This window comes from Ochlerotatus camptorhynchus, unplaced genomic scaffold (assembly GCF_037179485.1).
Source record: "Ochlerotatus camptorhynchus isolate MF236.1 unplaced genomic scaffold, CSIRO-AGI_Acam_v1.1 ptg000248l, whole genome shotgun sequence".
Lineage (NCBI taxonomy): Eukaryota > Metazoa > Arthropoda > Insecta > Diptera > Culicidae > Ochlerotatus > Ochlerotatus camptorhynchus.
In genome coordinates this window covers 1,526,754-1,541,668 of record NW_027040738.1, presented here as the reverse complement: position 1 = coordinate 1,541,668, position 14,915 = coordinate 1,526,754, and the positions used below count along the sequence as shown (strand labels likewise).

The 14,915-nt window shown below is 46.1% G+C and overlaps 2 protein-coding genes across 3 annotated transcripts; both read left to right on the top strand.

The window, feature by feature from the left end:
- Positions 1-8,307: 8,307 nt before the first annotated feature.
- LOC135704793 (probable 2-oxoglutarate dehydrogenase E1 component DHKTD1 homolog, mitochondrial) lies at positions 8,308-11,816 on the top strand. 2 transcript variants are annotated; one of them, XM_065226295.1, is made up of 6 exons: positions 8,308-8,465; positions 8,543-8,645; positions 8,954-9,637; positions 9,701-10,948; positions 11,010-11,611; positions 11,674-11,816. In XM_065226295.1, the coding sequence occupies exons 2-6, from the start codon at positions 8,564-8,566 to the stop codon at positions 11,773-11,775; spliced, it is 2,718 nt and encodes a 905-aa protein (XP_065082367.1). In that variant the 5' UTR covers positions 8,308-8,465; positions 8,543-8,563; the 3' UTR covers positions 11,776-11,816. The 2 variants fall into 2 exon arrangements, with proteins under 2 accessions (XP_065082367.1, XP_065082366.1); XM_065226294.1 differs by having other exon boundaries at positions 8,540-8,645.
- Positions 11,817-13,128: 1,312 nt separating this feature from the next.
- LOC135704829 (uncharacterized) lies at positions 13,129-13,680 on the top strand. The gene has a single exon (XM_065226344.1). The coding sequence runs from the start codon at positions 13,129-13,131 to the stop codon at positions 13,678-13,680; it is 552 nt and encodes a 183-aa protein (XP_065082416.1).
- Positions 13,681-14,915: the final 1,235 nt, after the last annotated feature.

Below are 14,915 nucleotides of genomic sequence, written 5' to 3'. Positions count from 1 at the left end.
GAGACTTGCCGCATTTTTCGAGAGGAAATTCTTTGAGACAAGAAAGTAAGAAAAAAATAAGAATTGAAAATTGAGAAAAATCTCGACATTTGACAAAAATTATGAAAAATCAGGTTATAGGGGAATTTACGTATTCTCGGCAACCTAAGCAGCGACCTTCTTTCTAAAGCCTTTTTTTCTATGGAACGCACACATATGCAGTATTGCTTTGTTTACAATCTTTTGCTGCCAGCTGCTCTAACAATTTCAGTCGAAAGAATTGTCAAAAACTGTTTTGAAACGCTTTTACAAAGCTCCAATCTTCTCTAGTGAGAGCGAGTATTGTCGGCAACCAGTTTTTCTTCGGCAACCGTTCCATTTGAACTGCATGTAAATCTGGTGTTCTATTATCGGCAGCTCTAAATCAGCTACAATTTGTAGTGCGTGTGTTTCATTTCAAGAAAACCCTGCTAGATTGCTTTTTCTCAGTGGTAAAAATATAGTCAAATTGAAGCTGAAAGCATAAAGAATCGTTTGCATGCATTCAGCGAAGTGTTTTCGTAAGAAAATCCAGTGAAAATAGTGTTTCAATTTGTGTTGCTGAAAATAGTCTATGATGCCTAAGCCGTCATTTCCCCTAATTTAATTTGATCAGGTGTTTAAGATACCGGATTTCGAAAGTCATTAGCATTAGATTGAATTAGATGGAAATCTTTTGAATACTTCCTGGACAACCTACAGTATTGTAAGAATATTTGAATGTTTAAACAGTTGGAGATACTCAGAACTTGATCAACCTGAAGTCTTGGGAAAATGTCCAGAGAACTTTACTTATATCTTCGTTTGTATGGAGATGTTTTGAATATTTCCTGCTTTCTAGGAAGGATGTGTCGAAGGATATCCAGTAACTTATGCAACGTTTCCTGAATATCTACAAAACTCTCTTAAGTTATTAAGTTAAGTTAAGTTATGTCAAGTCATGGTAAGGGCGCCTACTGGAGAAGCAGGAGCTAAAAATTGGAGATCGCATTTTAAAAACAACATCATGCACACATTATTTGGGAGTTCCAATCACAGAACGCTTACATAGCAAGCTGACGAAAAGAAAACGATCTAGAGACGTTGCCTCGAAATTTATATTGAACTTTCTTAAAGAAAGAAAGCCATCAGAGAAGTTGGGTTCGTTACTATATGAAACCGTAATAGCTCCGACGATGGTGTATGCCTCGCAAGCCACGGTTCTTACGAAGCTGCCTAGGAAATCTTTAAGAAGGTACCAAAAGCAAATCTACGGTCAAATTAAATCAATGTGTCAGGTGGAGGATAACTCTTCTCAACAGCATATTCACTATCTTTCGGAGAGTGCATCGCTAAGATTTTGGATCACAGCTCTTTCTTCATGATAGGTTTGACATTTTCGCTCCACAGTGTTCGGAAGGTCCCGGGTCGGGTCCTGATTGGCCTCCCGGGGTAATATGTAAAGTGACATAGTAGCCATGATTTTGTGCTCTATTCTACGCGCCTGAAACACCAGTGTTGTCTGCTGGACAGGAGATTGAGCATAAGCATGGGACGTTAGTTGCTTGGATCATTCATAGCTTTTGATGCTTACATTCTATCGAAAAGTGGTCTTACACAGAGTTGTGGCTGAGAGAGTTTGATTCAGGCTCAGTTATCGTTTTTGAAGCGGAGACATATGCTGAATTGATGGATGGATATGAGCAGAATGTTTGGTTTTCTCATAGTAATTTCGGGTTTGGGTTTGGGGAGCTAGTCGGGGCCCGATTTGGGCCCGTTTGAGCGCTGTGGAGCGCAAGTGTTGGATTTTGCATCAGTCTAATGGGTACTGAGAGGGTAGGTATATCCCATTATTCAGGTTCGTCTGGCATACGTCAGGTATAGATTAGACTTTGTCTTGTGTATTGATGTTGTGTTAATCGGCTGAGCGGCCTTTGATGGTTCGGGCAGACGTTTAATATTTTGTGGACAAAATTTAAACGATGGTTTCAGTCGTAAGGACTGCTGGGAAGATTACCGAAATTACTTCTATTCAGGTCAATGTCAATATTAATGCTCATCTGCCAAGCAACGGTCCTGTCAATGTTAATTTCAATTAGTTATATAATAAGCTTTTTAATAGAAATGAGTGTAAATCGATTCTAAACTTTATCTAACCGTTTGGTTTTCCCGAATCCGTGGCGTCGCTTCCGATGGAAAGATTGCTCTTCATGTGGTTCTTGGCCAGCGTGACGTTTCCGATCCATTTCTGACCTTCTGCCCTTCCGGGGCACAAAACGAGCGAAAAAAAATGACACCGAAAAATAAACACGTCCACTCGCGGCCAAAGCATACTTCGATCTTTTTCGGGAAGCTTGGGACGCGAAGTGGGTCCAAAACTCCCTCTTCATCAGACGGATCAAAGGGACGACGAGGAAGTGGACAGAACCGTTGAATCTGTGGGATCAGAAGATAGCGTCGCGTTTGAGGACCGGTCACAGCAAGATCTCGCACAATTTCGTCGGAACTTCGTTCCACATGACTTGCGTCAGTTGTAGAACCCCAGTCTCATCGAGGTTTAGTCTTTTTTAAATTCCTTCCGGCTGTTGGGACATCTCTGCCTGATGGGGGCCCTCCCGGATCCCCCGGTGTAGAGCTCTGTCTTATTCAGACTTTAATGTTTGTGTTCTTAATATGCTCGATGTGGAGATTTATTTAGCCATACTCCAGCTCCAAATGTTTCAAAAAGTAAACCTCATGCCATGCCTCTAGCAAGGCTAGTTGATCACAAACATCCTCACCCACCCAGAAATACCAAATTTCTGAAAAGAGAAAAACAGAAATATCCTCTTCGACAAGGTGGGAAGATGGAACGAGGGTTACATAAGGTTGCTGGTTGATGTGGCATCTGATTCTGGTTCTTCGTTGCAATCCGGTATAGGCAATATACACAATTTTTCCACCGGGCGGGTTAGCATGCCACCCGACGTTTTTACAGTAACGACCCGTACCACTTTGTCGTCACCGGGATGGAGCTCGTGTATGCGACCCATTTTCCACCGCATTGGGGGCAGTTTATCGTCCTGGATTACGACCAGCTCGCCTGCCTCAACCTAGACCGGTGGCTTCCAACGCTTGGTTCTGGCTTTAAGCTGACATAAATATTCCCGGCGCCACCTTCGCCAGAAAGCTTGCAGCTTTCGTTGCTTGAGTTGGTATTGGTTTAGTCGATTGATGGGAACATCTTCGAAGTTTGACTGTGGAATTGCTTGGAAAGAAGTTCCGACAAGGAAATGCGAGGGCAGGAATTAAGGCATCCTTCCACGAGTAGCGTCGTAAAATCCTCCGGTGAAACTTGATTCTCTCCGACTACCTTCAGAAGGTGCTTCTTGGCTGAGCGAACCGCCCAGAGGCCCCTGAAGTGAGGTGCGCTTGGTGGGATGAAATGCCACTGAATGCCTTGCGTGGCACACTCCTTGGCAACGATCACGTTATGAGTTTTGTTTTTCAGCAACGTCAGAAACTCTTGTAGCATATTTCTGGCACCGACAAAGTTAGTTCCAATATCAGAGTAGATGTCGCTACATTTGCCTCTCCTTGAAATGAAACGATGTAGTGCGTGGAGAAACTTTTCGGTTGATAAGGCGGTGACCAATCCAAGGTGCACTGCTTTGGTACAGAAACATATGAAGAGGGCAACGTACGCCTTCACTGTTGGGCGTCGCTGAGCAGGCCGAATGTAAACGGGTCCAAAATAATCCACGCCTGTCCGGGAAAATGGTTGAGAAACCGTGACTCGGGCTGCTGGTAGATCACCCATAAATTGTTGGACTGTTGAAAGGCTTAGAACAGTAACACTTCAAACATCTGTGTACCAGTTGTCTGGCCACATTCCGTCCTCCAAACGGTAGAAAACGTAGTTTCATTACTGCTAACAAATGTTGAGGTCCCGCGTGAAGAATTATTATTATTTAGCTTTATTAAGGAGGCTTTCAGCCTTGGGTCCCGCGTGAAGAAGCTTCTCATGATAATGCTGCAAAAGCTTTCGTGGTAACAGAATTGGATGCATGCAGTCGTCTGTCTCCTGGGATTTGCTCAAACCATGGATTATACCACCATGGGTTTAGACTAGGCAAGTCAAGTGATCAACTCAGTTGAATTCAATTGGCTTGAAAAGTTGAGCCTGGTTCAACTTTTTTCAATTCAAGTGAGTTGATCAAGTCAGTTGAATGGCATGGTTTACACGTTCAATTCGCGTTCAAGTCAGTTGAATTCAACTGACTTGATCAATTGACTTGCCCTGTCTAAACCCAGCTTTATTGTTTTGGAGAGCTGCCGCTCCAACGGTGTTAAGTCTCTTTCTCTCTCTGTTTTGCTTCTCCGAGAGTGTGCTTTCTAGCTGTAGCGTTTTAGGATAGCTAGCATGCGAGGTAGCTTTTATACGCCGTTAGCATGATTTATTTTCATATTGTTAACAACAAGTGATTAAGAAGACACGGGCTTAGTAATATAAGCATCCTTGGATCGATTCTAGTCTGCTCCGTTTTTTTAGCATTGTTATTTTTCATAAGGCAAATTAATTAGATTTCATAAAGCAATCCTCTGGATATCGATAGTTTACCGCGGCGGATTAATCAACATTCATGGAGGATTTTGTAAACCCTTTCACAAATCGGTTGTTTCTAAAATATTTTATTAAAAAAATAGTGCAATATTACAAACGGAGATTTTGGTTCTTTAGACCAATTCCAAATGTTATCGCTATGTTCTACGTTGGTTGACGAAATAAATAAATAAATAAATAAATAAATATCAAGAACAACATGTGAAAAGGGCATACAAGCTTTTTCTAAACAAACCTTCTTATGCCCTTTTCTCGCCACCAATATGTCACCAACGCAAACCATCAACATCACCGGTAAGGGGAAGCTTTCTCCTTCCCGATGATGTTGTTTGTTTGCGTTGGTGACCCTCGGTTGGCGAGAAAAGGGCCTACAAAGGTTTGTTTACAAAAAGCTTGTATGCCCTTTTCACATGTGGCTCTTGATATATAGTAAATCACGATAAAATTAATTAATTTTTCAACGTCGATACAAACCTTTCGTAGGATTCCGCATGGGGGAGATTTTGGACCTCACCAGAATGGCAGTTTGGCAGTGGGTGCCAACGTAGCACAATGTAGCTGACAGGCTGACGAAGTGGAACCGTGACCAGAGTTTCGATATGGAAAGTGTCTGGTTCAGAGGACCGAGTGTCTTGTACCAGAACGAAGCGGACTGGCCGCCGCAATCTACACCACCAACGAGTTGCTGTCCCAGAGCCTCTGGTCGATGTTAGGCGGATCTCAAAGTGGAACGTACTGGTTAGAAGGATGGCATGCGTTTTCAGATTTGTCTCGAACTGCAGGAAGGAAGGAATTTACCAGTTGAAACTCTGAAGCCGACCGTGGTACGACGAAGATTTTGCTTCCAGTCCCGATCTCCACGGTGCGCGTACCGCTGAAGCAGGAAGAATTTTGCAGTTCAGAACGCTTTCTTATCAAGATCGTCCAGGTGGAGGCTTACGGAGATTAGCTGAAAGTGCTGATAAAAAAAAACATGACTGACCATCGGAACAGTGGTACCCTCTAGAAAAGTCCAGTCCCCTCTACACACTGACTCCGCTGCTAGATACTGATAGAGTTATTCGGATGGAAGGTCGCACAGAGGCTGCAAAAGAGTTACCTTTCGACTTGCGCTTTCCCGTCATCATGCCGAGGGACCACGAAGTTACGAGAAAAATAATCCAGCATTTCCACGAACACTATGGGCACGGGTTTCGCGAGACAGTGAAGAACGAACTACGGCAGCAGTACTTCATCCCGAACATCAACGCAGCAGTAATAGCGAATTTGTTTATTATTTAGTAATAACCTGGATCGGGTATCAAGATCGGCTCTGCTTGTTTTCTGACAAACGTCATCGTCATCGTTTGTTTTTAAAACCTACCTCAGGTTCAGGTTTGCACTGACAAAAAGTTCGGTTTCACACTTGGTTGGGACTGGTTCCAACCCCGATAATAAACAAATTCGCTATAAGAAAAGTGGCGAGCAACTGTTCGTGGTGCAAAACTCACCGGAATCAACCGAAGACTCCAAGAATGGCACCCATACCGGTGGAAAGACTCTACCCATACCAGTGGTCCTTTTGCTACACCGGGATGGATTATTTTGGGCCAGCGTCATGTTTGATGGCAATTCGGAGATTTGTGTGTCACCGAGGAACACCACTTGAGTTCTGGTCGGACAACGGAACTAACCTGAAAGCAGCTGGGAAGGAGATTATTGAGAAGGTTCGGATCATCGAGGAAGAATGCGCTGAAATTTTCACAGATGCGCGCACAAGATGGAGGTTCATTCCTCCTGCCAGTCCCCACATGGGGGGGCTCGTGGGAGCGTCTTGTACGGACAGTAAAGGAAGCACTGGTGGTCATTCTCGATGAGAAGAAGCTCACAGACGAGATTCTCCACACGTCGGTCGTCGAAGCCGAAGACATGGTGAATTCTCGCCATGTGTACTGGTGTACGTAGCCGAAGAATCTTCAAACGCAGGTGGAGGTTCGGAGGTGTGTCTCCGAATGAGCCGCTTCAGGTCCTTCCACCCCCACAAAAGCCCTTCGCAACGCCTACTACCGCTCCCAAGAACTGGCTGACCAACTGTGGCAACGGTGGATAAAGGAATACGTGCCGATGATCAACCAACGAAGTAAGTGGTTCAGCGAAACGAAGCCACTGAAGATGGAAGACCTGGTCTACGTGGTAGACGGTAAGAACCGGAAGGTATGGGTACGTGGAGTCGTGGTTGAGCCAATAGTGTCCAATGACGGCTGCGGAGTTTTCAGACGGCCAACAGCTAAGCTTGCGGTGTTGGAGATCGACGATGGTAACGCTGAACCGGACCAGGAGACCGTACCAGGGATGTGTTGGAAACAGCACCGCTGGGCACACTGGCTGCCCCTGTCGGAGAGAGAGTTGACAACTGCAATGTTAAAACGGGGTGACTCGGAAATAAACAAGAACTGGTAGCTGGTAGGAACTGTCAAAGGCAGAAAAAGTAGCAAGATGTCTACTAGTCAAAGTCGTGTTCTCCTCTTTATTAATATTATAAAATCAGTTCTGAGGAAGTTTCTGTTGCAGGAGGAAAAACTAATCGTATGTAAGGTAAGCAAAGAAAAAATTATCTAAATAAAATTATATTTGTAGCTTTGATCTACCGGAGTTGATTCAAAGAGGGTTTTTTATTCGTAATCCGAACAACCAGGAAAAGGTTGAATAAGCGCCTTTCAAGTTCGCACACAACTAAACAGCAGGATAACAGCTGTTTAGAAGCGTAAATGGAAATGCAATAAGAGCTTGTTCCAACCGTTCCAACAGCCATAAGTAGCTGACTAAGTTCGCCAGACTACTGTGCAGAAGGAGGAAGTTCTGATTTGAATTCGTAGGTGGTTCTGAGCAGAATTTATTGGGAATCGTGAGGAAAATAGAAGGAGGAATTTAAGAAGCACTCCAAGACCAATATCCAATATCCAATATCATGAAAAGGATTGTTGAACAACGAAAATTTAACGGTGTACTGATCAACTTCACGCCGTTTTACGGTACTAAGATACGATCTGAGAATTATAGAAACGTTTTGAAATCATTGGAATGAAGTCTGCAAATTATAGAATTTAGCTTAATTTAGACTAAGCGGTATAATCCGTGCCAAATTCATGCCAGACGAAATCTGAGATGCAAATCTGTGCCAAATCCGCAAAAATCTCGAAAATCGCGGAAGTCGCGGAATCCGGGTAGTCGTAACAACCCTGTAAATATAAAGTGCGATCATTCTACGAAAATCCACATTCTGCTTAGTTTTTTTCCGTTTATAATGAAACACTATGTAAACTACTAATGTATTTTTTCGGAACACTCTTAAGCAAATTAAAATGAGATAAGAGCATCATAGCGGAAATTATTCCATTCATATTGATCAACAGCAAGTAAACAACCCTGAATATGATTCGTTCAAAACATGCTTCCGGCTTTGAACTCTACCGAACGAGCCTCCACCGGTCAGACCCACATGGCATGCTCACTCATACAACACTGCACACGCAGCTTGTTTGCTGCCGTTTGCAGTGTGTTCACGCCCTCCATAAACAACACCCTGCCGGTTCTTGTCTCACCGGATCGGCTCAAAATAGAAAGCGCGATAATAAATGTGCGATGTGATTCAATATGTGTGCACGTCACACCACCATTCAAAAACTGCTGGCCAGCAGCAGAGCATCCGACACAGAGCACAGAACACTCTCAGTTTCGTTTGAACTCTCGTCCCGTTCCCAAGCAAGCAAACGCCAGGTAGGCAGGTAAATCTATCTCGACCCAGCCCCTATACAAAAACAACAACCATCAGTATTTTATCTCCTCCTTCACTGACTTGACAACGCTCCAGTGCTTTGGTAGATAGGTAGGTTGTTGGATTGCCAGTGGAGTTGCTACGTGGTCGGTTTGAAATTGAAACTAAGATTAGTGATTTTGCAGCAGATCTCCATCCCGTCCTGCAGAATGCATCGAGTTCTCTGCAGACAGTATCACAGTACCAAGGGAGTCTTCGGATTCAAACCGAAACCGGTGAAGGAATTTCGATGTAAGTATGAACAACATTTTCATGATCTGCTGACCAGCTGGGCTGTAATTTAAAACCACTGCCAAAATCTTGTTTGTTCTGCGCCTTGATTCCTTATCTCGGTCGCGATATAGTTGTTGAAAATACTACATTCTCAGCTCTCCGGGTTTGGAAAACAGCAGGGTAGATTGTAGCAAATAAGCGAATTACTCAAGAGTAACGTGCGATCGCGATTTGTGCTGATTGCCCCTTATCACCAACTCACATTGTTTAGTGGGATCAACCCCCATCATAGATAGCAGCAATCTACAAGATTTTTCTCCTTCCAGTGAACCAGCGCATCATCGATGCTCGGGTGCAGAAAAGCAACGCCTATCGCTGGGTAGAATCCTACCGGAATCATGCTCACCGAGTGGCCGCAATCAACCCGGTACCCTTCATTCAATCAACAGACGACTGCAGCCATCTGCTCGACTACTCCCGCTATGGACTTTCCTCAGCTGATCGAATCGATCCGCTGGGTGTCGTCAACTCGTCCGATCCGCCTGCAGCGTTGACCGTCGAACAGCTCGAACAACTACTACAGCACATCTACTGCGGAACGGCCAGCATTGAGTTGGCGTACATCGAAAACGAACAGGAGCGCGAATGGCTTGCAGAAAACTACGAACAGCTGTTCCACACCAACCTGAATGGCTCGGACAAGAAGGAAATCGCCGAACTACTGCTAAAGTCACAGGCCTTCGACAACTTCCTGGCGACCAAGTTCCCCTCCGTCAAGCGATACGGAGGCGAAGGAGCCGAAAGTATTATGGCATTCTACCGGCAGTTGTTCATTTGTACCGCCGAAGCGAACCTGAGCAACATCGTCGTCGGAATGCCACACCGTGGAAAACTGAACGTCCTGACAATCCTGTTCCAGACCCGACCAGCCAAGATCTTTCGCAAGTACAAAGGACTGTCGGAGTTTCCTCCGGACGCGAAAGCCATGTGTGATATCACCAATCACTTCAGTAAGTTGATCGATCAATTCTCTTGATACAATCGTACTGTGAAGCCGCAATCTTCCCTCGTAGATACCTCAACGAATTTGAACATCAACGGTAAAACGATCCACTTGAACTTGCTCAACAACCCATCCCACCTGGAAGCAGTCAACCCAGTTTCGATGGGTAAGACCCGTGCCAAACAACTCTCCCTTCAGGACGGACCCTATCACAATGATCCGTCGGTTCCTTCAAAAGTCCTGAACATCCAACTGCACGGTGATGCAGCTTTCGTCGGCCAGGGAGTCAACCAGGAGTGTCTCATGATGGCCGAAGTGCCTCACTTTGACGTCGGAGGCACGATTCACATGATCGTCAACAACCAGGTAGGTTTCACCACTCCCGGCGACCGCGGACGAAGCACTCGCTATGCATCTGACCTGGCCAAAAGCATCATGGCTCCGGTATTCCACGTGAACGGTGACGACCCGGAAGCACTGACCAAGGTCACCAAGCTGGCCTTCGAATACCAACAGAAATTCGGGAAGGACGTCTTCATCGACTTGAACTGCTACCGACGCTGGGGTCACAACGAGCTGGACGACCCCACGTTCACCAGTCCACTGCTCTACAACGTGATCCACAACCGCAGCTCGGTCCCAGATCTGTACGCCAAGAAGCTCATCGAATCCGAAGAGATCACCCAAAACGACGTTGACACCACAGTCAAAGCTCACCACGATTACCTAAACTCCGAACTGCAGAACCTCAACGACTACCAACCGGAGAAAAGCTATTTCGAACACCAGTGGAGTGGCATACAGCAGGCAGGGAATGAAGTTACCGTGTGGAACACCGGAATCGACTACAGTCTGTTGAACCTCATCGCCAGAACCAGCGTAAACTGCCCACCGGACTTTGCCCTTCATCCTCACCTGCGAAAGCACCACGTCGAAGCCCGCCTGAAGAAAGTAGCCGAAGGTAACCGCATTGATTGGTCCACCGCGGAAGCTATGGCCATGGGAAGCTTGATGTACCAGGGCTACAATGTGAGGATCAGCGGCGAAGACATTGGACGGGGAACATTTTCCCACCGCCATGCCATGTTCGTCGATCAGAACACCAATGAAATCTACATTCCACTGAACGACCTGAACGGCGGAGCCGGCGGCAAGCTGGAGCTGGCCAACAGTATCCTATCGGAAGAGGCCGTGCTCGGCTTCGAATACGGCATGGCCATCGACAACCCGAACAACTTGATCATCTGGGAGGCTCAGTTCGGGGACTTCTTCAACGGTGCCCAGATCATTCTCGATACATTCGTACTCAACAGTGAAAGTAAGTGCCACTCCAATCCATCGTCGCTAGCATTGACTTAACCTAATCTCAAAACTTCCAGCCAAGTGGATGGTGTGCAACGGGCTGGTGATGCTGCTGCCGCACGGTTTCGACGGAGCCGCCTCCGACCACAGTTCCTGCCGGATGGAGCGGTTCCTCCAGATGACCGACTCCAAGGAAGCCACCCCGGACGGAGACGACATCAACTTCGAGGTGATCAATCCTTCCACGCCGGCTCAGTACTTCCACGCTCTGCGACGCCAGATGGTGCGCAACTTCCGGAAGCCGCTGGTCGTGGTAGCCCCGAAAACCTTACTCCGCCTGTCGGAGTGTGTTTCGACACACGCAGACCTGGCCCCGGGAACATTCTTCCAGACGGTGATCGGGGACGGCGCAGTCAGCGATCCGAAGAAGGTCAAACGGGTTATCCTTTGCAGCGGAAAGCACTACTACAATTTGAACAATGAGCGACTGGCCAGCAAGAACGGTGAAGTTGCGATCGTGAGGTTGGAGTCGCTTTGTCCGTTCCCGGTGCAGCGGATTCAGGAGGAACTGGCCAAGTACAGCAATGTCAGGGAAGTCGTTTGGAGCCAAGAGGAACACCGAAACATGGGTGCGTGGAGCTTCGTTCAGCCCAGATTCGAGAATATGTGCGGAAAGAGGGTGAGTCGGTGTCGAGGTGTTTGTGTGGAATTGTGTCTAATTTTGATATTCTTGCCGTACAGATTACGTACCGGGGACGGTACGAAGGTGCTACCGTGGCTGTAGGGGTCAGCTCGTGGCACGCGAAGGAAGCGGAACAGGTGATTAAAGCGGCATTTCAGTAGAAGGAGCTAGACGCTGAGGGAGTATATTGTGCAATGTAAATACATTACGATTGTGATAAATGGAAATCGGTGCGTTGGAAACTCCTTGCTTCCGGTATAAGACTATTTACTTAGATGCTTCAAATTTTTGGCAATTTCTTTTAACGACAATCAACTTTCAACCGTTCCCATATCACCACGATGTGGAACAGCGCCTGGATATTCTGCAGATCCTTGATACATGTTGAGTTCTTCTTCAGGTGGATCAGCTACAGCTTGTTACGGTACTTACGAGTGGCGTCATGTCGATTCATCTTGTAAATTGAGTCCGTTCTCCTTCAACACTGTGTCGAACAAAAAAAATCGTAGTCCTACGTCAACATTGCGGTCCATAGCAAAGCGATATAGTGGTTCTCAGAATTTCATAAAAATTGGTAGTTTTGTTCCTTATCGCAAAATATTTGACCTGTATTTGGACCCATTTTTGCCCATAGTGCAACGTAGGGAGACGAATACGGGCGGCGGTAAGAACGACCATAATTTGGTGCCGTGACCAGGATCGTCCAGATTCAACCTGGGTCGTTTCGACGCTGAAATTTTGTTCACTGCAGCCATCGCCACTGTTCCGGAGGATTAATTAATTGAACAAGGCCTCAATCTATCAGACGGAAGGCCTGTCCAATTAAGCTATGCGGGTCTCGCAGGTACCCTTTAGAATTCACTTTTTCCTTGCGTGTACGCAGTTCACCTTTGCTGTAGTAACTGAGAAAATTGCTTCCGATTCAATCGAAGCTCATAGTGTCAGCCATAGTGTCCAGATTAGCCACATTGAATCGGCCTGATCGTCGCCATCGTGATTAGGATTCACCAGCGCTATTAATAGATGTTTTGTGGCGTGGCCCTATTGATCCAACTCAATCCAAAGCGACGATTCTGGAAGCAACCATTTTTGTTGACCTGTGCACTTGCTTTGCCGATTGTTTCACGCCGGCCATCGCCCCTGTGTATGTGTTTCTGTGTGGCCATTATTCTTGTGGTGCAGTTAGGTGACTGTGACCATCCGTAAGGCCTTCTACGGCATTTTTCTGGATTTGCTTCGTTCCTGTTGACGCACTGATCGTACGGCATTTCGAACATTTTGCGACACTGTTCCTGCTCCTTTCGTCGACGCCCGTCACATCATACGGATTTTGGCTCGATTAGTACGGTCGGTGCTCGATTTTGGTCCTGCTGGCAGTTTATTGATAATTCAAGGCACATACCTACTTGCCTTGGAACAGATCCACTGGCTGCTGTGTTCAACCATCGACGTTCCCTACGGCTACTGCGTCACGATTTCTAAGACTGCCTTTCATCGATGACAGCCATTCGAGCATGGCAACCGAACAGCAGCGTTGGTTCCGGAGGGACACGATACTCACATCACTGGGTCGGGCAGAGGCATTTATGTCTGGCTACATCGCTGAACGGGATGAAGCACAGGTACCACTGAGGATCAGTCACGTCGACAACATCTGGGCTAGCTTGGAAGCGGTGCAGGCTCAACTGGAAGACCTTGAAGCTTCTGAGGAAGGTAGGGCAATGCATGCCGATGTCCGTGCCGATTACGAGACTCGGCTCTTTTCAATAAAAGCTAGCTTGATTTCTAAAATGCCTCCCACTTCTGTTAACGCTCGCAATCCCTACTCCGCTAATACTAACTCTGCTCTCTCTGGGATCAAACTGCCGACAATTTCGCTTCCGGAATTCGATGGAGACTACCAGCAATGGCTTACTTTCCACGATACCTTTGTGGCTCTCATTCATTCGAACGCTGATATACCCGATATCCAAAAAAATCATTATTTGAGGGCAGCCGTCAAAGGGGAAGCTGCGCAGGTGATCGAATCGATATCGATCAGTTCCGGTAACTACAACCTGACATAAGAAGCCCTAAAGGGTCGGTACTCCAATGAGTATTTGATAAGTAAGCGACATCTACAGGCACTCTTCGATGTTCCACGGATGGAGAAGGAGTCTGCTGCAACACTTCACGCGTTGGTCGACGCATTTGAACGGCACATCAAGATTCTACGTCAGCTGGGAGAACCTACCGACACGTGGAGTACCATCCTCGAACACTAGCTATGCTCGCGCATCCACGACAATACGCTGAAGGCCTGGGAGGACCATGCGTCTACGGTGAAGGACCCAAACTACTCTTGCCTCATCGAGTTCCTGCAACGGAGAATTCGGGTTTTGGAGTCCATTTCCGTGAATCACCATGCGCCATCGAGTACCGTTCGACTCACGTTGACATCAAAGAGGCCGTCGATTAATCTTTCATCGTACTCGTCTACTGCTAGCACATCGAAACGATGTCCTGTCTGTAATCAACCGCATCCGTTGGGCAGATGTTTCAACGTCTTCCGCTATCTGAACGTCAGAAGAGAGTCAATGCGAAGCGACTGTGTCTAAACTGTTTTCATGTCGATCATATCGTGCGCAACTGTCCATCGGAAATGAAATGCAGGCATTGTAATCATCGGCACCATACTTGTTCTTACCGGTACCGTTGGAACATCCCTGGATTCGGAATTTGTAGGAATTCACTATTAACACACGTTGGATTCGTAAACCGAACAAAGAAAACTTGACTTTTATTTAGCTCGAATAGGTTTGTGAAAAATAACTTTATTCGAAGTGAATGCGCGCACGATCGATAGCTAACTAACTGCCCTGGGTATATATAACGATACACAAGGGTCAGTGTGGTGAATATAAACTCGCGAATTATACCGATCACGGTAGATCGGGCCTAACAGTACCTAACATCTACGTGTTGATAAGGAATACGAAATGATAATAAACGAAATGATAAGAGTGAGGGAGAATAATACTGTTTCGGAAGTGTGGAACATGTTCGGGTTGCCAGTTTAACTGCTTTAGGCTAATCCTAAACATACCGGCCGCCTTGAAATCGTATGGATTTCAATCAAATACTGGACTAACTCTTTCAACCGATCGTGTAATTTCTGTCCAACCGGTTTTCAATGTCTAACTTCTACTTACTATTGGATTGATTTGTTTTGATTTCAAACTTCTTATATACTGCCGATGAACCTACATGATGCGCGATGGCCTATCTTTCATTAGCTAGAGAACTATTGTTCAAGGGAATA